A 25,389-nucleotide genomic window follows, 5' to 3' on the forward strand; every position below is an offset into this window, starting at 1 on the left:
GAAGAGTTTAAAATGGACTTCTTCATCCAGTCACCTACCTGCTAAGCTGCCCAAGGTAAGCTTCCTGCGGCCAACTTTCTCGACAAGCCAGACCCCCACGAGCGTGAATATGAAATTTGTGAAGGCTGTCACCGAAGCTAGCCATATCGCGAGTCTGTCATCTTCAACACCGGACATCTGCAGAATGGTGGCACTGTAGTACCTGTGAGCAAAGAATCAAACAATTGTTGCTGACAGTTATTCAAAGAAAAAGAAAGATACGGTGAGTTTTTCTAAATCTTTCTACGGTTCATGAAGAAAGATACGGTAAACCTAAAACAACCGTGAGTAGCTATAGTAATGGCATCAAGTGAGCATGGGAATTCATGCAAAGTGTTCAGAGGATCACCATACAGGGATTCCGTTCAGGTAAATTTGTTTTGAATTTTGTATAATCAAGAAAAGATCCTCAAGCAAGGGGATAGAAGGCTGAAGGCTTTAGAAGGGAAAGGTACTCCACAGCTAGGGATAGTGGCAGCTGGTTGTTTCACTAAGACCACTATACTAATCAAGGATAAGCTCCAAGTCCATGGAACGAATTAGAAGTCTCCATACATGGCAAATTTATATACTTAAAAGAATAAACAGATTCTTGGATATAATAGGGAAAGTGTGATTTAATGGCAGAAATCCAGTAGAAAGAAGTAAGAATGTGTCATCTGGCATTCTGTAAGGAGATGAAAAAACTGGCCTGATGTGCATGAGAATGGTTTTGTGTTTTCTGGAAAAGCATAGTCTTTGGAGAGGTTAAGTCTTTAGCACAATCTACACGATTAGGCTCTATAGACTCATTTTTGTTCTAAATGGATTCACTGAGACTAGCTCTAAAAAACCATAATGCCAATTTATTGATGCACAATAGGAGATACCTCTTGATACATTTAAAGAAGACAGGTTTCCTACAGAACATTTCTTTTCTGATGAAAATATCAGTAGCTAAATCAGAAGATTACTTTGAAGCTGTTCTTAACAAAGAAAGAAAAATACTCCTGGTGAGTCACCCATGAAATGTGACAGAATTCAAATCGTGAAGACACATTCGGAACCATGGGTCTGCCTACCTTCTAAGCCATTCTAAAACACATTACCTATCCAACCCAAATCCAATAGGGGGCATCCAAGCAATGTTCAATCAAGCTGGATATGTCTAGAGTTATGATCTACAGTTTCTAAATATTTACCAACATTTTCATGGTATTTAAAAAAAATGTTTTAAATACATTTACATTTCAATGATTTATCAATGGCCTCTATTTACTAAATTAATGATCTTATATGTAAAGCAATAACACCAATGTACTCATTCATCTTAATAAATAGTGTTTTCCTTTTTAAAAGTAGTAAACCAAACTTATAAATTATTATGTGACATGAAGGATGAGTTTTACTGATCACACTAAAAATTACGCCAACCATTTTAAGATTCTGAATTCTGACAGCAGTTGTAAAAAAGAGAAATTCCCAGTGGACTTACTCCCATCATCATGAAAATTGTGGACATTTTGCAGTCACAGTGTAAAGTGATAATAAAAGTTACGAAAATAATTCATTCCATCTAAATAGTGTTTACAGGGTGCCTGGGTGGCTCAGTGGGTTAAAGCCTCTGCCTTCAGCTCAGGTCATGATCCCAGAGTCCTGGGATCGAGTCCCACATCAGGCTTTCTGCTCTAGCAGGGAGCCTGCTTCCTCCTCTCTCTCTGCCTGCCTCTCTGCCTACTGTGATCTCTATCTGTCAAATAAATAAATAAAATCTTTTATTAAAAAAAAATAAATAAATAGCGTTTACAGTTTCCAAGTTCTATCACACAGACTTTCAATTTCATAAAGACTTGTGCAGCAAGGTCAGACCTACATGTAACCACTGAGAAATAAACACCAGCAACAAATTTAAAAAGGCAAAAAACAGAAGTGCTTAGAGAAAAATTCAAGTATTTAAAATCAAAGGAATTTGGTACTTGCCATGCTATTTGATTACATTTCAGTGTTCTCAATATTTTCATAATATTTAAATAAATGAATAAATAAATAATACAGATTCATCACACAAAATCATTTTTTTTTTTCTTTCAAGAAATATTTTATTTATTTATTTGAGAGAGCAAGTACGAGGGGGAAGGAAAGGGAGAAGCAGACTATGCTGAGCATGAAACCCAATGCGGGGCTTAAACCCAGGACCCTGAGATCATGACCTAAGCCATAGACAGATGCTTAACTGACTGAGCCACCCAGGTGCCCCACCACACAAAATAATTCTTGCAAACAGACCCATGGGAAAAAACTAAACAAGACAGAGAAGCTATTTTCATGTTGATACAACAAAATCATGAAATTCCAAGTGTTAAATTAAGGGATTAAAAAAAGGGGAAATGGTATCAAACAAAATAAATTGGTCAGTGTCAAAATTTTACTTAGAATGAAAATGTTCCTTAGGTATTAAAAAAAATTTTTTTTTGGTAGTACTCTAGGTTTAAGTGGCAGAATATAATGGAAGACTGGCCTGGGAATCTGAAATTTGAGTTCTAATGATATCTCTGTGGTAGGCTGGCCAGGTCAGGTAACATAATCATTTTTCCACTTCATATTTATCTACTGAGTACCTACTGTATAAGCTATGTGAGTTACTAAGATCCCACAAATATATTATTAGACCTACTTGCTATGTTCAAGAAACTCACAGAATGAAACAGAATGAAATGGAAATAATTTTAAAATCACAAAGTATACAGTTGCATAAAGGATAGACCAAACAATTTTACTTGATGTGGAGTATTACTCAGCCACCAGAAAGGTGGCTGCCTCAACATCCCATAGATGGGACTGAAGCAGATTATGTTGAGTGAAATAAGTCAAGCAGAGAGAGTCAATTATCATATGGTTTCACTTACGTGTGGAGCGTAAGTAATAATACGGAGGACATGGGGAGATGGCGAGGAGAAGTGAGTTGGGGGAAATTGGAGGGGGAGATGAACATGAGAGACTGTGGACTCTGAGAAACAAACTGTGGGTTTTGGAGGGGAGGGAGTGGGGGGTTGGGTGAGCCTGGTGGTGGGTATTATGGAGGGCACGAATTGCATGAAGCACTGGGTGTGGTGCATAAACAATGAATCTTGGAACACTGAAAAAATAAAATAAAATTATAAAAAAGTTTTATTTGATGTGGTATGTTCCTTGACTTCCCAGGGAATTTAATGTTCCATTTGCATCTCAAAGAATTCATAGGGGATTGCCAGCAGGTGTGAAGATCTGGGAGGACACTGCTGGTAGAGAAAATGAAATGTAGAAAGAATAAAAGTACAAAACACTAAGCCAGATTCACAGAACGTAAGTATTTTACCTTGGTTAACACAAGTGTGTGAGAGAGAGAAGTATTACACAGGCTGTAGCAAAAGCTTCTGTTGTCGAGGGACCTTGACTGCCAAGCTGTGTGTGTGGGCTTTTTTCTCTAGACAATGAAAAATCATAAAATGGACTTTAAAGAGAAAGAACATAATTAAATCTGTTCCATGAAAAGCTCACTCGACTGAGAGCCAAACAGGCAGCCTGGAGGCTGACAGAAACAAAGGTGTATTGTTCTAAAGTGTATTTCAGGTCAATACACTGGCAACAGGCTCCCGTGAATTTTCTGCATTAATGGGAAGCCATGCGGGCAGGGTGCTAAAATTCACTGACAGCCTTTTATCTCTTTGTTGAAGCACTACAACTTCAACGTATGCCAGATCTTCTCCTAGATGGAGTACCTTGAGTTTGATCTTCATTCTTCCTTTCTTGGAATAATGGTAAATGTGCTCATTTTTATTGTGGCCATAACAAATGACCACTGGGTTAGTGGCTTAAATCAACCAAAATATACTGTCTAACAGTTCTTCTGTAAGCCAGAAATCTGACATGAATTTCACTGGGTGTCAAAAATAAAAGTTGTCAGGAGGACATTCCTTTCTGGAAGCGCAAGGGAAAACAGGTTTCTTTGGCTTTCCCAGGCTTTAGAAGTTTCCTCGTTTCCAGGATCCCCATTCCCAGGCTCAGGCTGGTGGTGGGGGCCCTCCTCTACCTCAAAGCCAGGGAAAGTGGTCAAGTGTCTGTCCTGTCACATCACTCTTCTATATTTAAGGACCTTTGTGAATACACTGAGGCAACTGAGATAATCTTCCCATTTCAAGGTAAAATGATTAACAGATTTAATTCACTCTGCAACCCAATTTCCTTTTGCCACGTAATGTAACATATTCATAAGTTGTGGGGATTAGGATGCGTCCATCTTTGCTGTGGTGGGGGAGGGTATTATTCTGTGTATCACTCACAATAAAACTGCTAATAAGCAGTAAGATAAGCAAAAGGCCATCAGTCAGAAGGGAAAGACAAGGACATTCAGTTAGTTAAAGGGTAATCGGTCCCAGAAAAATTCAGGCAATAACTGTATTCTCTCTCATAGGGCAGGGGATGACATATCTAGGGCAGAATAATTCACGAACCTAGTCTTTTAGTCAGGTCATGGGAAAAGATACATTGAATTTACATTTTAAAATGTGTGAATTCCAATGTTTTCATAAAGGATGCTATCAGCTCACCACTTACCGAATGGACTACCGCTGTTTTTACAACCTTCTAAGCCTTTATGTAGTAGTTTGAACGTTCAAGGGACTCAGTGTTTGTTTAAAAGCTGCACAAAGAATAAGAGTGTTCTTCATAAAAGAACAATATGAACAACTGAAAAAGGCTTTCTTTCCTTTTAGACTAAAGCAGGGATGCCTTCTCTTTTCAAAATCACTTTATAGTACCTATCAGACAAACCATCATCTTTTTAAAGGCTCCCTGGGCAACCTTTGGTCATCTCACACATGCCAGCTAGTCCCCTGAGTGAAGTTGAAAGGCCCAAGAGCCATGTGTTCTCACAGAAGACCATCTTCATAGCTTCCCTGTAGACATCTAAGAACAGAAACAGCTGGACTGGATGTACACTCTTATCGCAAAGATTAACTGAGACCCAGCTTCTAGCCCTGGATTTTAAATCTGAAGAAAACAAAACAGCTCTGGAAAACATCTAGGCTTTGATAATGGCAATCTATCTTAATGAGGACTTGAGCAATAAAAGAACAAATGTGCACTGTACATGTTTTAGCAAAATACATATATTATTTTCCTTTATTCTATATTTGAACAAAGCATTTCCTAGGGATTTCTGAGAAAGTTTTTTTTTTCCTCCAATTCCTTGAAGTCATACCTGTCTGTTTCACTACAGCCCGGTTAAGAGATTTAACTTAATGTAAGAAGTAAGTATTCAATAGTTGTTGAGTTTATTGCTTTTATCTACCACCAACTTTCAAAAAAGAATTAATAATGTTTATTATATCACATATTAATATTACATATTTATTTTATATAATTATATATAATTAATATATTAGTAATATATTAAAACACACGATAGAATCTCTGAAACAAAACGAGTGGTAAGAGAGTAGAAGATGAAGACGATTATATAAAAACTATGGCCACGTAGTAATGACAAGCTAGCCCCTAAGGTTCCCGGCAGCCAAAGCAGAATAGTAAAAAATAGTTTTAACTGTCTGACAAAACAAAATGTATGCGTTCATAATAAAGTCAAACTTTTTCTGGTATAAAACTATAAAGACTTTAACTCCCTGAATAAAACAGATATGGAATATACTCTTTCCAGCGTGTCCTAGCAGTGCTGCAGACCCCCTACAAATTCGGTTATCTATGAACCTTGTCTTGCTCAACACACTGTGGGTTACTTTCATACTTGGGATAAACAGCAAGCTAAATAAGAAGATGGGAACTTCTGGAGCATAGCTGATTGACGCTAAGCCCTGAAAGATTCCCATTATCTAAGTTGTATTGTTTAGCTCTTTTAGTTTCTAGGATTATATTTATTTGTATCATATGGCGAAGTACACTGACTACAGAATTTAAAATGTCATTCTAATAAAAGATATTCTTTGAACTGAAAAAATTTTATTTTCCTACTGGGATGGTATTTGTACAGTCAAAAACATAGATCACTATGGAAAATACATCAATAGCTTTAAGAAAAAAATGCTTCACTTAAAACATCTTAAAAACAATTTAAAAAATGATTAAGATTTTCAAAACTCTTTTATGTACTTGGTACAGTAAAAAAAATTAGCTTTCTATATTACTAGGTGTAAGCCATAAAGCAAAAAAAGTTAGAAAAGTAGAAATTAGGATATCATGCAGATATTTTGAGCTAACACATTAACTATCCCATACTATGCTTAAATCATACAATAATCCAAAAATCATAATGATCCTCAGAATGTGCAATTATTAATCACATTTAATATTTTACAAAACACTTTTCATAATTTAAATTATGTCAGTAATGTCGGAGAAGAACAAAGTACAAATGTGTCAAAGGAAGTTAAAAAGGATTCTATAGGGGGGCGCCTGGGTGGCTCAGTGGTTTAAGCCTCTGCCTTCAGCTCGGGTCATGATCTCAGGGTCCTGGGATCGAGCCCCACATCGGGCTCTCTGCTCAGGGGGGAGCCTGCTTCCCCCTCTCTCTCTGCCTGCCTCTCTGCCTACTTGTGATCTCTCTCTATCAAATAAATAAATAAAAATCTTTAAAAAAAAAAAAAAGGATTCTATAGGGATTCTTGAGTGGCTCAGGTTAAGCATCTGCCTTTGGCTCAGGTCAGGATCCCAGGGTCCTGGGAAGGAGTCCCACAAAGGGCTCCTTGCTCAGCAGGGAGCCTGCTTCTCTCTTTCCCTCTGCTGCTCCCCCTGCTCATGCTCTCTCTGTCAAATAAGTAAATATTAAAAAAGATAAAATAAAAGGGATTCTACAAAGCCTCAGTGTTCCCACTGTCAACTTATTCTCCATCTCAGATACCACCAGTTCCTTCACCCTGGCTTCAAATCTCTGGACACCTCAGAAGAGATATCTTCATGTCTCACCCACCCAGCTGAGTTAGATCATTGACCTTGCTTTAAGCAACACCAAGAATAATGACAGAAACTCTCTATTCTGACTTGCAATTCACCAATTTGCTAGATTAACCTATTCTCTCTATAAAACATATGCCTACAGGAAAATGAACATATGGGACTTCATGCAGGCATGCGTCTCCCATCTGTTGAACTGTATGTAAATCAAATCAGGTGTGTTTTTTCCCCAATCCTGTTTATGCCTATCATAATTAGGTAATCAAATAATACAAAAAGCAATAGAACATAAGATGCTTAAAAAGAGGTATTAAAAACAAAACTGTATGCTTTGGAAAAAGTGAATAAAGGTGAGCTATTAAAACAACAACAAAAACAACAACAACAACAACAACAACAAAACCCGACTGTGTAGGCAATGCAATTGTAAACAGTTGGGGATAAAACGTAAACGACTAGAAGATTTTCCCTTAGGTTTCTTCTCAAGTATCTCTCAGTTCTTGCTTTATGTGAGAGGACCTAAAGCTGAATTCCACAGTAAAAATATTAAGTGTGACTTATGCAAGAGAAACAAAAAGTCTGAAGTTCAAGCAGTGGATAGAAGTAAATACCGTACAACTAAAAACAAAATGTTGAAGGTATATACGCATCAGATGCACTATGGAATCACCTGGAGGGCCTGTTAAAACAGGGCTGGACCCCACCCTGATTTTCTGATTCAGTCCGTGTAGGACCAAGAATGTGCATTTCCACCAAGTTTCCAAGCCATGCTGACACTGCCTTGAAAATACAGTTCCCAAACCATCATGACCATCATGTTCTTTTCACTGTTCTCTAATTCCCTGGTCGGTTCCCCCTTTGTCACATTCGTGCCCACACACCAACTGTGCTTACTTATACCCAGTTACTCTTCTTCTTCTTCTTTTTTTTTTTTTAAAGATTTTTATTTATCTAATTGACACAGAAAGAGAGATCACAAGTAGGCAGAGAGGCAGGCAGAGAGAGAGGAAGGGAAGCAGGCTCCCGCTGAGCAGAGAGCCCGATGTGGGTCTTGATCCCAGGACCCTGAGATCATGACCTGAGCTAAAGGCAGAGGCTTTAACCCACTGAGCCACCCAGCCACCTCCCCCCACCCCGCGGTTACTCTTTTACTTGGCATTTATACCTAGCCGCTGAAAGGCTCTAGACAAACACACAGATTGAACTCAGTCTGTGAACTTGGGAATTCCCTAAGATACACACGCTACAGCTCTGCAAATGATGACTCCATGACACCTCCTTTCTTAAGACCTTTTTTTTTTGAGAGGGTGGAGGGGAGAGAGGGAAGAAGAGAGGGAGAGAGGGAGAGCACACACAAGAGCATGGGGAGGGAGAAGAAAACTCCCCGTTGAGGAGGCAGTGTAAAGCAGGGCTTGATCCTAGCATGCTGGGACCATGACCTGAGCTGAAAGAAGTCAGACACTTAACCAACTGAGCCACCCAGGCTCCCCAACCTCCTTTCCTTCTACTGTCCTAATCTACCCAGTTTTAGGTGAAATCTTGCCTAATATTCACTGAGAGAGTGTGAGCCATCAGAGAGCTCCTTCTCTTATTTCACCACCATCATATCTACCAACCTACCTGATCAATTCCACATTAATCCATGAAAAATTGATTAGCACTCAAACATTTCTTTTCTAGATTCCTTCTTTGACATTGCTATTGGAATTATCAATCTTCTGCTCTTCCTCAGCAATTTGCTGGCACTTCTCTTCCAGCACACACAACTTTCCTTCTGCTATTAGCCTTACTTCAATATACATTTTATTTCCTCTATTAGGCCATAAGCTGCCCAAAAAACAATCTGCATGTAATTTACTTTTGTAACTGACAAACCCAGCTAATGACTATTTCTTTTGACACTTAGTAAGTGCTTATTTAAATGAACGGAGTGGCCTTTTTTTTTTTTCTTTTGCCTTATTTTATTTTTTCTATTTTGTTTTATTATGTTCAGCTAGCCAACATATAGTACATTATTAGTTTCTGATGTAGAGTTCAACGATTCATTAGTTGCGCATAACACCCAGTGTTCATCACCATACCTGCCCTCCTTAATACCTATCACCTGGTTACTCCACTCCTCCCACCCTCCTCCCTTCTGTATCCCTCAGTTTGGTTCCCAGAGTCCAGAGTCTCTCATGGTTTGTCTCCCTCTCTGATTTCTTCGAATTCAGTTTTCCCTCCCTTCTCTTGTGGTCCTCTGCGCTATTCCTTATGTTCCAAATAACGGTGAAACCATATAATTGCCCTTCTCTGCTTGACTCATTTCACTTAGCACAATCCCCTCCAGTCCTATCCATGTTCCATGTTGACACAAATGGTGGGTGTTCATCCTTTCTAATAGCTGAGTAATATTCCATCATATATATGAACCACATCTTCTTTAACCATTCGTCTGTTGAAGGGCATCTCAGCTCCTTCCACTGTTTGGCTACCGTGGACATTGCTGCTGTCTATGAACACTGGGGTGCAGGTACCCCTTCTTTTCACTTCTTCTGTACCTTTGGGGTAAATACCTGTAGTGCAATTGCTGGATCATAGGGTAGCTCTATTTTTAACATCTTGAGGAAACTCTATACTGTCTTCCAGAGTGGCTGTACCAGCTTGCATTCACACCAACAGTGTAGGAGGGTTCCCCTTTCTCTATATCCTTGCCAACACTTGTTTCCTGCCTTGCTAATTTTTGTCATTTTAATTGGTGTAAGGTGGTATCTCAATGTGGTTTTAATTTAAAATTCATATTGAGATATAATTGACATACCAAAAAATGCAACCTTAAAAAAAGTATAATGCAGTTTTTAGTATATTTACAACTAAATTTTAATCTCTGAATTATAATCAATGTTCATACTATGGTATTTTTTTTAAAAAGATTTTTATTTATTTGGCAGGTAGAGATCACAAGTAGGCAGAGAGGCAGGCAGAGAAAGAGAGGAGGAAGCAGGCTCCCTGCTGAGCAGAGAGCCCGATGAGGGGTTCGATCCCAGGACCCTGAGATCACAACCTGAGCCGAAGGCAGAGGCTTTAACCCACTGAGCCATCCAGGCGATTTTAAAAATCTAGAGGGTTTAAAGAAATAAAGCCCTTGGGGTGAGGGGAGAGGAAAGGGTAGAAGGTTGTGTCTTGAAGGGTTTAGTTTTAACATATTCCTCATGCTTTCTGGATTCAGCTACAATCCTTTCTACCTTATAGGCCAGTCCTGAGTTCTCATGTATCCTCATGGCTGGGGAAGAGAACATTCAAAACTGATGGTATATGACCTGTGATCTTTTTCAGTCAAACAATGATACAAGTTAGTCTTTTTTTCTATCATTTATCTCTCTTGTTCCAAATTGTGTTCATCTAACACCTCATTAAAGCAATAGGAGGAGAAAAGAAAATAGTCTATTTAAAATTCCTCTCAGGAGGCTTAAGAGCCTGAGTGTGAAAAAAGGGCAGGTCACAGCATTTACTTTATGAAAAATACTGCTCTTGGCACTATCAAAAAAGAATAAAGGAGTACGTCATCTTAAGCAATGGAGTCCAAGGTTTGTTTGTAAGCAAAAATTTTCAAAAACCTTTAATCTATGTAACAGCAACATTTTAGAGCATGGTCACACAAAACTTGGATTATGTAAAGATATGTAGTCTTAAGCACACTAGCTGTCATTCTGAAACTGTGGAATCAGACTAGAAAAATAGATCAAGAGCATACAAGATGAAGTGAAAAATCAAAATGCAAAATTATTTAGGGGGTAGAACTCAATTATTAAAATTAATCACAGAAAAATAAGACAAATGGATACACCAAAATGTTAAGACACACTATACCTAAGTGGTGAGATTTCAGGTGCTGCTTCTTCTTTATGAGTTTCCAATTTTCTATAGTATGCACATGTGATTTAAAAGTTCTGTTTAAGGTGTTAAATTTTGGTATACTGAACATGTCATACACAGTATTCAGGCACCATAAGCCTCCAACTCTATAAACTAAATTCAGTATTATTTTAAGTAAAACAAACATGAAATAATAATGATAAGCAACTAATATATGTGTTTATCTTCAAAGGAAGACACTTACTTTTTTTCTTTGCCAAACTTAATATTGTTTTAAATGAAATAATCCGTGTTTTTTTATCTCTTGGTACCCAAAACAGTATAAATAATACACCACTACATAAGTACTTTGCTTACTCTCGCAATTCAAAAAATATTTAAACATGATAATAGTAGCAGACGTTTTAATGGAAAATAAGTATGTAATGGCCAAATGTCTCAATTATAAGCAGTTAAAATACGTTTATGCAGGGCCTCTGATGCACCAGACATAGTAGGAGATAAAAATACCAGTAGTACCTGGGACTGCCTGGGGAGGGCAGTGTCTCTACTTCCATAGGAGGAGACCACCATCCCCTCGATAGGCCAAGTTAATAGAGAGGAGTAAGAGTCAAGGGCTAATTGGAAGGGGAGGTGAACCATGAGAGACTATGGACTCTGAAAAACAATCTGAGGGGTTTGAAGTGGCGAGGGGGTGGGAGTCTGGGGTACCAGGTGGTGGGTATTATAGAGGGCACAGCTTGCATGGAGCACTGGGTGTGGTGAAAAAATAATGAATACTGTTTTTCTGAAAATAAATAAATTGGAAAAAAAATCTTAAAAAAAAAAAAAGAGTAAAGGGCTAATGGAACATAACACTAGGGATTAACTCCCCTTACCAGTCTAAATAATTAATGAATGATCCCAATGAACCATATTATTACTTCCCATATTCCAGGATGGAAAAATTACAAAGGGGCAAGGACTTTCCGATGCTAGCTAGCTACCATAGATAGGGGTTTGTCAGGGAAAGCATTCAAAACCAGCTCGAGGATCGGGCACAAAAAGAAATGGAAAGGACTTGAGGGACTGAAGTCATAATTAGGATGACAAATACCTGTTTGGTTCACTGACTAGAAAAAAATGTAATGGCAGAGAAGGATGTTACAGCCAGGAAGGAAATTCCCATCTTGATTTCAAAGAAGAAGGCAATGATTTGTGACTACATTTAGGTAAGCCTTTCATGCAGGGGATCTACGGTAGGTGGGAAAGGAGTGCCATCCCCCGGCGTACAGGAGGACAAAAAAGTGGGTGGGCAACAGGCACACTGGAGGAAGAGGATGCTGTGAAGAGAACCGCTCTCGTCTCAAAGAGGAAGGACAACACGCAGAATGATCAGTGACATTCCCTCATAGGCTCATTCTTCGACTCTCTAAACGATGATCTCATCTCCTTGCAGAACGAGAATAAGCGGGGAAGTAGAACGCAATACTGTGAGCCAGGTGTCAAAGTCAGGTAGGATTCTACCTGATTGCATCATCTAACAGCTAAGAAGTATAAAGATAATTCCTATTTCCCTCTCTCCCCTGCTATATGGTGGATGAAGCAATTATATGGCATGACTTAACTGCTGGAAATAGCAAAACCAGTATCTATGAGTTTAGATGATTACAACAAACTTTCTTTGAAACAGTAGACTGATATGAATGGCTATAATATTACCACCAAAGCACCCAGAAGAGAAAATTCTTGAGCTTCCCTAAGGCAACTGATTGGTTTCTATTTTAGGGGCACTGAACCATGTAATAAGACATGTCTGCTTTTTTTGGTGGGGGGGGGGGATACTGCTAAAACTTTAAGAGCAACAGGATTCTCTAATTTTACTGTAAGAATCATCAGGAGATGGTAACAAATGCAAGAATCCCCCTTGTCCATGCTCTCGCTCATCCCCACCCAATCAGTCCCATCAGCCACCCCCAGGTCAGGATTCTGAGTCATTTCCAGAGATACTAATGTGTGTGTGTTGGGGGTGGTTCCAAGACCACTTTGAACAAGACAGGCTTTGTGACCTAGTTCACACAGACACTACTATAGAGCAGGTTCCTTGCACAGGAATCATCTTTTCCTGTTTTGCTGTATTGCCTAAATAATTAACTTTAAAGTTTATTGTATCTATTGTCTCTCAATATGTTTAATGAAGTCCTCAGACTGTTTCTGCGGGAAGGAAGGACTGAAGTGAATAAAGTCTTTCAAAATAGTGTGAATAAATTTTATTTTTCCTTTTCTAAATATTGGGGAAAGAAAGCTAATCAATGTTTTAACAGCAGAGGAACTAGTTGAGCTGTAACAGCCTTGAGCAAAAAAGACTGCGAAGAGAGGCCTGCCACACCAACGTATAATTAAATAGCAGACGAGGCTGTTGACTTGATGCAGGCACAGTGACAGCACCATGTACTTCGATGTTCGCATGGAAAGCCCGAGAACTACACTTGTTTCCAGCGCATGGATGCAGCACCAGGACATACGCGCTCCATTCTGAGGGTAACTGCAGGATCTTTCACACTCGACCAAGAAAAATTCTGCCTATGTCTATGCATGAAATAGGACCCAAAGAAGGATAGCAATTACGATGAGTCAGCATATATTTATTGAGGGAATACTACATGAAGGACATTCATGTTAACTCTCAGATGCTACAGAGAAGAACTGATTCATCTTGCTAATTCTGAAAAATCCTAATTAGGAAAGTATTTTGAGTTAAACATTTTTGTTGGAATTGACTGCCCTGTCTTAATTCCCTATTTTCCTTTATGCGTGTAGAATTATATTCCTAAAATGCCCCTTTCATTTCTTCTATCTTATGATGAAAACCCAAGGTTGCTTTATAAGAAGATGGAGAACGGAAAAACAACAGGAGTAATGGCTAACATTTATTGGGCATTTCAGAGTCTGTGAAACTCAATTTGAAAGTTGGAATTGATAGCAGAACTCTCATCTCCTGATAAAAGAGGAATGGCAGAAATACCATCTATGGAGTAATTACTCTGCGCTAAGCAGTGGTCCAGATAGGTTTTGCTTGTGTTAATCCTCAAAAACACCTTATGAAAATGCAAATCTGATAAAAGTCAATGCTAAGCATTTTTAGAGTATAATTAACTCACATAAAAGCTCTATATTCCATTCTCACACATACTCAAAATAAGCCATTAGGGAAATTCTTTCTCTGTGTATTCATTCTGCATACAGGGCAAAACACAAACCCTAACACGCATTTACCACAGGACATTTTTTTTCTCTGCATGAAAAGTGTTTTCATTCTCCATAGCTAAAGTCTTTTGTTTAGTGTAGCACTTTTGCTGCTAAGTAAGTTGTCATGGATAGTGAAATTCACAAAATGTAAAAATCATAAAACAGCATTTAGTTGGAAAGAAACCTCCAGAGATGGGCTGAGGGAAAGGCAGCCAGCCTGTTCAAAGAGATACCTCAGAAGTGTGCTGTTCCCTAAAGGGGACACAGAGCACTAGCCCGTCTCAGAGGCTCAAAGCCAACTCAACTCTAGACTGAGAACTCTAGAATGGATTAAAATAAATTTAAAGAGCAGACTCCCAGGGGAATACGAATACCAAAAGGAGAACCTTTAGAAATTGTTCGTTTGTAACCTCCTCAGGGCTTCCTGGGTGTAGTGTGAAACTGGACCCCATCTGTGGAGGGCAGGAGAGTCAGAAGAAAGAGGCAGACCATTCCAGATTGTTAAGTGGCAGTTTTAATGAATGGGGGAACTTATGAGGCCTCTCCACACCTGACTTAAATGGGTTCAGTCATGTACCCCGTCCACACAGCCTCAACACCACATTTCTATCTCAAGGGTGCATCCTTGAAGCAGCTCCTGGGAGTGGGGAAGGCAAGTGGAATGCACATTCCAGGCCCTGGAGAGGAAGTGGGGAGCCTCCAATTGCCAGGGTCTGGCTGTGTCCTCTTGATGACCATTTCTGACACTAGAAGGGGTTGGAGTGGGGTGCTGGTCAGGCGTACCCCATCCCTAGTCCGTCTCATTCCTGACAGGGCTGCCTCCTCCAGGCAACATGTTACAGTGTGCACGAGCTGTTCAAATTCCTAAAGTTCTTACATTTTAAGCTCAATCTTTTCCTTCTTCTTTTTTTTTTTTTTCTTAAAATTTCTATAAGTTCTTTCTACTTGTCAAGAAGATGTTTAGAAGAAGTCACACTGGTTCAGAGAGGAAAGAGCATAAATTTGGAGCCAGGAAATAGTTTTTGTTCTTGTTCCTGAGGCCCTTCTTCTGTGCTCCGTCCTCTTACCCATGAAATAAGGCAGAAGCTGGAAAGGAGTGGTGTGAATAAATCGGTGATCAACAACTCTATTCCTTCAAATTTCAGGAACCTTCCCAAATTAGTTTACTCCTCTTTGTACTCCCTTTCTATCTTGTGCCCCACTCTGTCTTGTGGTAGAATGCTTAGATACTCTTTTGGTCTGATCTGGGGGGTCCCCCATGCTAAACTGCTGGGGCTGGCAGAGCGGAAACCCATGGTGGCCCCATGTGCTCCTGGGGAAGTGGTGATGCCATCCAGCCAGGCTGCCTCAAATGCCCAAGATCTGCTGCTTGCCTAATTCATGAGAGAAAATGCTTACATATTTAACCATTCTAGGTTTGTTACTTCAAACATACAACTTACTAAGGTACTTACAATTCAGGACAACATGCAAAACTTAATGCTTTTGAATATTCACCCTCTACTAGACAGCGGAGCACTTAACTAACTGGGGGATCATTCGTTGCTCATACATCATAAATATATTCACAGAACACCCCAGCACAGTAGTCAGTCACCATAGAGATCCTTTTGAAAATACAAGTATTTTGTCTTCTATTTAGAATTCCTAGAATAAAAATTTTATGATACTAATAACTGATGGGACTTAACTTTACATCCTAACTCTATGGCTATGATCTGTTTATATATGAAAAAAAAATTAAAATGATTCCAGGACTTCAAATAGCCACAAATACTGACTTAGTTTTTTCCCTAAATGAAGTGTTTACTTCTCAAAACACAAATAAGGATTAATTAAAATGAAAACTCTCCCTACTGAACGAAATTACTTGGCTGTGATACTGTGGTTTTCGAAATATTTACAAACATAAACCAGAGGAAGGGAATGTTCCTTTTCTTGCTAAAAGCAAACCAATTCATTCTAAAGTATGTTGGGCCTAGCCTGTCTTTCAGCAGATCATTTATATATCACCAATTCAAAGTCCACATCTGAATTAGCAATTTCATATTTGTTGCTAAATTTTTTATTATGTATTTCTAAATGATTACTTCATTCTCTCAGGGTATGATGTATTTCTCTCAGCATTTATGTATTTGCAGATTCCTGTGTTTTTGCATCGAATGAGAAAAATGAGAAATAGCAATGTACTACAAGTACGTACAGTCTTACTCACTAACAAGTTACTCTATATAATTATCAGTGTGTGTGTAATACACACACACACACACATATATATATATATATATATGATACTCTGGAGTTCTGTGTAATAAAAAAAGCAGATTATTCAACTTACAGGAAAAAGGTGGCCATCTATTTAACCTTTAAAAAAACAGAGATGTAACTAAAAATTCATTTTAGTAGAAAGTTCACTAGAGCATCATTAGTATGCAATTTATATTTGTAAAGCTGAAAAAAAAAATAAAACCACACTGTGGCTGGCAAGGTAATGGCTTCCCAAAGACGTCCACGTCCTAATCCCCAGACTCTGTGACTATTTTACACAGCAAAGGAAAACTGACATTGTAGATTTGGAATTAAGGTTGCCAATCAGTTGACTCTGAGACAGGGAGATTAGCATGGGCTACTCAGGGGGGCCCAACACATTCCAAAGAGTCTGACAAAAGTGAACTAGGGAGGCAGAACAGAGTCAGAGGGAGATGTGACTAAAAGTTGGCAAATCACCAAAGACCATGTACTCTGTTGCAGTTTACATTTCCACTCGTGCTCCACATAGTACCAACTTACACTATAAGCAATAAAAAGGGCCTGAACTGACAGAAAGCCATGGTCACCCTTTTGTAATTAATAATGCTGTCTCTGACGGTGTCTTTTTCATTAATCTGCATGTTTTGCAGCAGGTTGGCCAGGCCACCAATACTCATCCTTTCATGTGTTTGAGTCATGGGGACAGATATGCTGGTTCATGCAGGTCTTTACTTCTTCCCAAGGAGACCTATGGAACAGCTGCACGCTGCCTCATGACCTACTACTGCATCCTGTTATAACAGATTTCACTAGATGAGCCCTCAATGGCCTATGACTTTATCACTCTGACTTGATCTGTAGAGCTGCTCAGACTTAAACTTCTGTAAAGAGAAAGATGGCTATTATTATTATTTTTTTAACTACTGCTATCCTAATTTTAATTTTCATTGCTTTCTTGTTTTTTTACTGATAAACTGGGTGCATTAAACAATAAACCTACTTCCCATGAATCTGCCTTTCATCTCTACCACAGAAGACAGCAATTAATAAATATAAATAGCAGCCTGGCCAATTAGTACAGACCTAATTTTCTCTTAAAACAAACAAGCAATGTCATTGGTTCTAAACTCATGACAGAAAAGCTCTCTGCAGCAGTGGAGGGGATAAAAATTTCTCTCCAAAATGAGGCTACAGACGTAAGATGAAAAGGAGAGAGGTAAAATCATCCAAAGTCATAGAGCAACACTGTCACGTCAGCAAAGAAAAAAGAATGCAAACCCTGACACTTACACTTATAATTAACAAACCTTAAAATCAAAATATAAAATCAAAAATTTTAATTAAGATTCTAATTGTGATACTATGATCTGATTCAAGTTACTCTAAATTCAATTAAGATATGTCCATATTATTGAGATGAAAACCATGATAATGTAGTGTTTGCATGTCTTGTACTGAGAAAGACAGTCCACAAACATTACATGGGAGAAACCAATCACAGTTATCAAGAATAAGAAGGCAAAACCTTAATCAGTCATTTAAGTTAGGTTGGTCAATTTTCTAGAAAAATGTTTAGTGCAGTTTGAAGCGGATAGCTTTTTCCCAATAATTTATCTATGTCTATTTTATAGAAAATAAAACATATATTTGAAAATTTTCCACTCTTTCCTAAGAAAAAGAAAAATCCGGGTTGATTTAAAGGTAAGAAGTCAGGGACCCTTGGGCAGGTTAGTCAGTTGAGTGTCTGACTCCTGATTTTGGTTCAGGTCATGATCTCAAGGTTGTAGGACTGAGCCTCATGTCAGGCTTTGCACTGAGCTTGAAGCCTGCTTAAGATTTTCTCTTTGGGGCGCCTGGGTGGCTCAGTGGGTTGGGCTGCTGCCTTCGGCTCGGGTCATGATCTCGGGGTCCTGGGATCGAGGCCCGCATCGGGCTCTCTGCTCAGCGGGGAGCCTGCTTCCTCCTCTCTCTCTGCCTGCCTCTCTGCCTGCTTGTGATCTCTCTCTGTCAAATAAATAAAATAAAATCTTAAAAAAAAAAAAAAAATTCTCTCTTTGCCAGCCCGCTCCCCCCAGCTGCCACCACTCCCCCAGCTCATGCTCTCTCTCTCAAGAAAAAAAAAAAAGTCAGATTTCAATTAGAAAAACTGAACTTTTGTGCAATAAACTAATACGTGTTTTTTGGGGGGTAGGGTGTGTTTGTGGAAAGAATCCCAGATTTGATTTTAAAGTATTCATTTTCAAGTTATTTATTAACTAAGCTGAAAAGAAAGAAATTTTCTGTAATTTAAGCCCACAAAATCATACCTTCAGATTCATTAATAACTTAAAGTTTCAATTTTTAAACTCACAATCAACATGGAATCAAAAAAATAAATCCATTATTTTTGTTAAACAAATTAATTTTCACAACTAATTAATGTGTTAGTAGGGAGTAACATAAATGTTGAAAAAAATCATGAAATGTACAGTATTTCAAAAAACAATCTATTTTAAAAAGTTTTAGTATGTTTGATAGGCAGTTAGTACATTTGAGTAACTATTTAGTACCTCTCAATAAATGTTTTTGGAAACATTAAGTAAACACAGTCCTACCAGCATCATGCTACCTACAGTCCTGTCCTAGGGCTCTACACACAGCAGCACCTCTATTAACTAAGCTGAAACTGAAGGACTCTGAAAGCCTGAAAGTGTCTTCAGTTGTTATCAGTAAGAAATATGGCCATCTGAGCTTCTGAGTTAATTTTTATTTTGCTTTACTTTGTTTAACTCTAATTCACCAAATACTGGTTATCCACATGTTGAATCTAATAGAACATTCATAAACATGATGAATATAAGTAGATCACAGTAGTAACATTTTTGGTTGAATTTTTTCTCTGATCCATAATCAATACACAGACATGCTACTAAACCTTTAAAGGAAAGATTTACTTGATATAAGAAAAGAATGTCAAGAAAGGATAAAATTAACCTTCAAGTCTACAGAAATAATCTGTCCTATGGACATGATTTAGCTTGGATATTGGAGAGGCTAAACTCAGACCATATTTGAGGCAGATTAAAAAGTCTCATACTGAAGTGATTAACAGGGGAAATAAACTGATTTTTTTTTTTTCAGGCGACCTCAAATGTATACCTTTTAAAGTAAGGGCAAACAACTAAAACAGACATTAACAATCATTATGTTCAAGGTGAATCTAAAGGCTAGCGAGGTTCACGGGAGAATGCTGGCCTTGGGTGGAAATAAAAAGTATGAGTAAAGCAGATGTAGAGATTACAAAATAATGCAACAAAGATACCGAAAGGAAAGGAAGCAAAAGGGAGAGAGGAAACGAGAGAAAAGAAAAGAAATGGAGATGAAACCAGAGTACTAACAAGAACTGTTCTAACTATACCACAGGGAAAGCTGATGAGCAGCCCTGACTATGCCAGCACTTAGGACGTACCCTAGGAGGAGCTCCTGGGTGGCTCAATCGGTTAAGCATCTGACACTTGATTTCGCTCAGGTCATTATGTCGAGGTCCTGAGATCAAGCCCTGCGTCTAGCGCTACACACTCAGCATGGAGTTTGCTTCAGATTCTCTCTCTCCCCCCTTCTGTCCCTGCACCTGGCATGCCCTCTCCTTTTCTCTTTCTCAAAATTAATAAATAACATCTTAAAACAACAACAACAACAACAAAAACTACTATAGGATTTACCTAAACTCTGCAGGAAGGAGAAGGAACTACAACCAGCAGCAACAGAGCCCTAGGTAATAGGCAGTTCAAGTCTGCCACTCCTGGATGTACCCTCAGGATGTGACTGGAAGGCAGAAGTTATTTTTCAAAGAAAACTAGAATTTCTAGAAGGAAGAAACAATGCTCAATGGGGTTTAAATATATTATAGTTTTCTTATAAATTAAGACACCAAGATAACGGGAATTAAAATTAAAACCTAAAAAAAAAAAGACTTCAACTATCTTACAGTATATCCTGGTAAAACCTCTTGCCTTCCTATTTGTTGCAGTTTTTCACATAACCAAAGCTTATAAAATTATATATACTTATACTGAGAAAAAGATTATTTTGTCAATAGTGAGCTAAAAATATTAACAGTTTTTATAGTTAAAGCAATCAAGTTACATGCATCGGAAAAAATGTTCTTTTCTCGTTGATTGGAATTTCAATGTGTGAGATGGTGGAGTGGAAATGTAATGAATAGGTATCACTTTTCTAATTTTTACTACAGAGATTGAGGAGTCTTAAAAAACAAAGAAAGACCTCCCCCAACCTCCCCAACCCACCCACACTCTGTAGAAGAGTCAGAAAATTGTAACCCTTAGTTCAAGTTTATTCTCCTGAGGGCAAGCAATTGATCTTGATTATTTCCTCATCAGTATTCCTCTGAATTCTCTGGAATAGGAGACAGATTATGCTTTTTGGCCAATCTTTCTGAGACTCAATCTTTCCATCCATTACCAAAGAGAATGCTGACAGTTGATATGCATATGAATAGCAGATGTTAGCATAGAATCAAGCCATCTTTGAAAGAACACAGGGTGCTGAAGGTAAACCCAAATGCAGTTCCCAGTTTCAGCCTCACCACCTTTGCTTAACAGACAGGGGCTGTAACAATTCCCAGCAGCCTACTGCAAGTATGTAGGGAGAGATGTAGCAATTACACCGCTCTATCTAGTAGGCTGGAGATGTTTTAGTGTATCTATAAGGAACTGCTGCAGGACCACAACCTTTAATTCAAAGCAGGCAGCCTTGACCAACAGAACTTCATGCGATGGCAAAAATATTTGGTATCTGCTCTGTCCATATGAAAGCTGAAAGGTGGCAAGTCCTACTGAGAAAAAGAATTTTATTATTTATTTATTTATAAAATATTTTATTTATTTGACAGAGAGACAGCGAGAGAGGGAACACAAGCAGGACAAGTGGGAAAGAGAGAAGCAGGCTTCCTCCAGAATGGGACCCCAATGTGGGGCTCCATTCCAGGACCCTGGGATCCTGACCTGAGCCAAAGGCAGACACTTAACCGACTGAGCCACCCACGTGCCCAAAGAAAGTGAATTTTAAGTTACATTTAATCTCAATTAATTTTCATTAAAAATCACATGGTCAGTGGTTATTCCACTCATAGCACAGTTAGAGAATCTATAACTAATGGCCCAAATGAAGCATTATCTTCATCCCAAGGTATTTTTTAAAAAAATCACTTTCTCCTCCTTTGGTTATCACTATTTATATTATTTACATTTGTTACATTCATCTAGATTGTTTTCCCTATATGCTGAGTATATTCATGAATTTAAACATGTATATATACGTGCATTAAACCAAACACATACAAATACACTCTAAACATTTTTAAAGTAGATCTACAAAATCCTACGGCTGTTAAGAATTATTCTACATTGGGGTGCCTGGGTGGCTCAGTCGTTAAGCATCTGCCTTCGGCTCAGAGAAAAGCCATTTCTCCCTCTCCCGCTCCCCCTGCTTGTGTTCCCTCTCTCCCTGGGCTCTCTCTGTTAAAAAATAAACAAACAAACAAAAACCAAAAAACTACATTAATACAATAAAACCCTTGATAGATATCAGCCATTATCATGAATAACCACATAGTATAACACTATACTAAGGTGGCATTATGAAACAGTGTGTCACTGTTGGAAATTTAGGTTTTTGTTCCTATTTTTTGTTCTTATAAAAGGCCCTGCAGTGGACATATTTGCCTTTCTCTTTGTTCTATTTGGAGGAATATTCTTTTAGAATACATTTGTAGGATTGGATTTGATGGGTCAAATGTCTCTTTTTCAGACTATGGAGAACTATTACCAAATCACTACACAGAAAAGAACCAATGAAAAGGCAAAGCTCTTTTGAAAATACAAAGCTAACCAAACCCTTCACCCGTATCATTAGGAAAAGGAGAGGATGGTGATAATGATTTAATCGTGCAGATGATTAGTTTACAAAGATCTCACAAAGACCTTATGAAAATCCTTCGATTGGGGCCCCTGTGTGGGCTCAGGTCATGATCTCAGAGTCCTGGAATCCAGCCCCACATCAGGCTCTCTGCTCAGCGGGGAGCCTGCTTCCCTCTCTCTCTGCCTGTCTCTCTGCCTACTTGTGATCTCTGTCAAATAAATAAATAAAAATCTTAAAAAAAAAAAAAAAAGAAAGAAAGAAAAGTAAATCCTTTGGTTGATCCTGAAATTACATGAATGGTATTCCTGTGTCCTTTTGGAGACTGACATGCTACATTTGCCACTGAAGACCTCCTTGGGAGCACGTGCTTTCCCTCCACCACTCAACAGATTACTATTCTCCAGTTAAACACCAGGCAAAGTAGCTGGTTTGTCTTAGGGCTATTTTATATAGAACATACTCATCTTGAAATTAAGGAATCACACTCAAGTCAGCATTATATTCACATTATGAGACATAAAGGGAACTGAGACCTCTTGAGAAAACAGCAGATAGCAATTTCCCACTTTACTGCTCAATCTAGGGCATATGTTCATGGAATGGAACCATAGTCACCCACACTATTTATATCTCTCTGGATTATTCTTTCAGCATAAACAAATTAAATGTGCCAATGGTGTGACTTTATAGGATATTTAACACATTCTATATTTTTGTGTATAAAATGAAAGATGGGAAAGAAGAAGGAAAAGAAATGAAGAGTGAAAAAAAATGTGTGTACGCACATGAGAGAATTATTTTTAAACCTGAAACGTGTCCTCTTCTCCCCCTACCCATGTGCAGTATCATTTCAATGCTCTGTTCATAGTGCTTGTAATAAACAGTGGTTCTTCCCCAGAACACAAGACGGAAGATCTCAGGCTGTTTTCAAGCTCTGCCAGGTATACTTAAAAATCACAAATGAGAAGGAATATTCCTTTTCTTTACCCAAGTGAAACCTAGGAAAAGTTATGTCTAAGGAAAGCTCAGCATTTTAGAGGCAGAGGTTGGCATTTCCTTGCATTGCCTTGGAACCCCTGTATCCTTTTTGAGTCATCTTCATTTACCCTATAGGCTAATAGAAAAATATATAATGGGATTTAAATATAATGGGATATATATGGAATTTAAATATTTACATAATTTGTATCATTTTAGTTAGCTACTATGAATGAGGTAAATGGCCCAGCAGTTTTAGGTCCAAACTCAAAATAAATAAGAAACTGGGAAACACATTCTCTTGAGAATTCAATGTCTTATTCTGCATCTTCTTCCATATTGTGTTGCATATAAAAGGTCGACCACATTCCAGGAAACATTTGTTCATAAAAAGCTCATTTCCTTTCTTCAAGGCAATGGAAAGTTAAATTACTGTGCTTATGAGACAAGTAATAAGGGGAAGAGACAGAATTAAAAGGCCACAGGAATACATAATAATTTAGAGTCCAATTAGCCTATCTAGATGCAAAAATAAGGTGAAAATCTAAATTGATCTGATAGGCATAGGCTCAATTCCTTACAGAAAGACAAAGTCTGAATAATATTCTGAGCCTGAATGTGAAATTTATCTCATTAAGGTATGGGACTTACTTGAAATACAAAAAGATTCCAGAAGTAGGCACTAAACTGTGTGATCAGTCCTTTAATCAAAATACTGTATAGGATATTATTTTTCTTTTCTTTTTTTTTTTTTAAAGATTTTATTTGAGTCAGAGAGAGAGAGAGATAGAGAGAGGGAGAGAACACAAGGAAGGGAAGAGGGAGAAGCAGACCCCACTGAGCAGGGAGCCCAATGCGGGGCTCAATCCCAGGACCCTCAGATCATGACCTGAGCGAAAGGCAAACACTTAACTGATTGAGACCCAGATGCCGTAGATTAGTTACTTTGGACAGAATTTCTCCAAAGGGCACAAAAATACTAAAAAAGAGAGCTATAAAATTCACCAGGTAGGCCAGTGATTTAAAAAATTTGATAAATGTGGGCGCCTGGGTGGCTCAGTGGGTTAAGCCGCTGCCTTCGGCTCAGGTCATGATCTCAGGGTCCTGGGATCGAGTCCCGCATTGGGCTCTCTGCTCAGCAGGGAGCCTGCTTCCCTCTCTCTCTCTCTCTCTGCCTGCCTCTCCGTCTACTTGTGATTTCTCTCTGTCAAATAAATAAATAAAATCTTTAAAAAAAAATTTGATAAATGTATATATTGCGAGATACTGTTAGCATATCTATCACCTCACATAGTTGTAACTGTGTATGTGTGTGAGTGTGGTGTGAGAACTTTTTAGACCTACTCTCAGCAAATTTCAAATATACAACACAGTACTAACCATGGTTCTCACGTTGTACATTAGATATAACTGAAGTGTGTACCCCTTTGACCACCTTTACCGGTTTCCGTCACCCTTGGCAACCAACAAACTGCTTTGTTTCTATGAATTGGTTTGTTTTTTTGATTCTACATATAAGTGAGATCATACAGTGTTTGTCTGAGTTATTTCACTTAGCATAATGCATAATGGAATTGTTAGATTGTACAGTAGATTGTAGATCTACTAGTTAGTCTAGTTAGATTGTACAGTGGATTGTTAGAGTGTACTGTAGTTCTATTACCGATTTTTTGAGGAACCTCCCTACTGCTTCCGTAGTGGTTGCACCCGTCTGCAGTCCCACTGAGAAGAGAAAAGGAAGGACTCCCTTTTCTCTATATCCTCACCAGCACTTACCTTTCGTCTTTTTGACAGTAGCCATTCTATTAAGTGTGAGTGATCCCACATTGTGGTTTTATTTTGCATTTCGATGATGAGGAGTGATGGAGCTCATTTCCATGCTCCTACTGGCGATTTGTATATCCCCTTGGGAAAAACGTCTATTCGAGTCCTCTACCAATTTTTAAGTCACGTTATTTGTTTTCTTTGCTCCTGAGTTGTAGGGGTTCTTTCTATATTTTAGATATTGCCTTATCAGACATATAGTTTGCAAGTACTTTTTTCCCATTCTGTAGGCTGCCTTTTCATTTTGCTGATTGTTTCTTTTGCTTCACTGGAGCTTTTCATTTTGATGTAGTCCCACTTGTTTCTTTTTGCTTTTATTGCTGTGATTCTGGTGTCATACTCAAAATCATTCCAAGACCAATGCTAAAGAGC

General features: G+C 38.4%; 1 protein-coding gene across 1 annotated transcript in view; it reads right to left on the reverse strand.

The window, feature by feature from the left end:
- Positions 1–25,389, reverse strand: part of SLC2A13 (solute carrier family 2 member 13) — a 376,814-nt gene that overhangs the window by 117,210 nt on the left and 234,215 nt on the right. The window contains exon 5 of the mRNA XM_044229028.1: positions 39–202. Coding sequence (XP_044084963.1) covers positions 39–202 — 164 coding nt within the window. The remainder of the gene's footprint in view (positions 1–38; positions 203–25,389) is intronic.

The sequence above is a fragment of the Neovison vison genome, chromosome 12 (genome assembly GCF_020171115.1).
Source record: "Neovison vison isolate M4711 chromosome 12, ASM_NN_V1, whole genome shotgun sequence".
Taxonomy (NCBI): Eukaryota; Metazoa; Chordata; class Mammalia; order Carnivora; family Mustelidae; genus Neogale; species Neogale vison.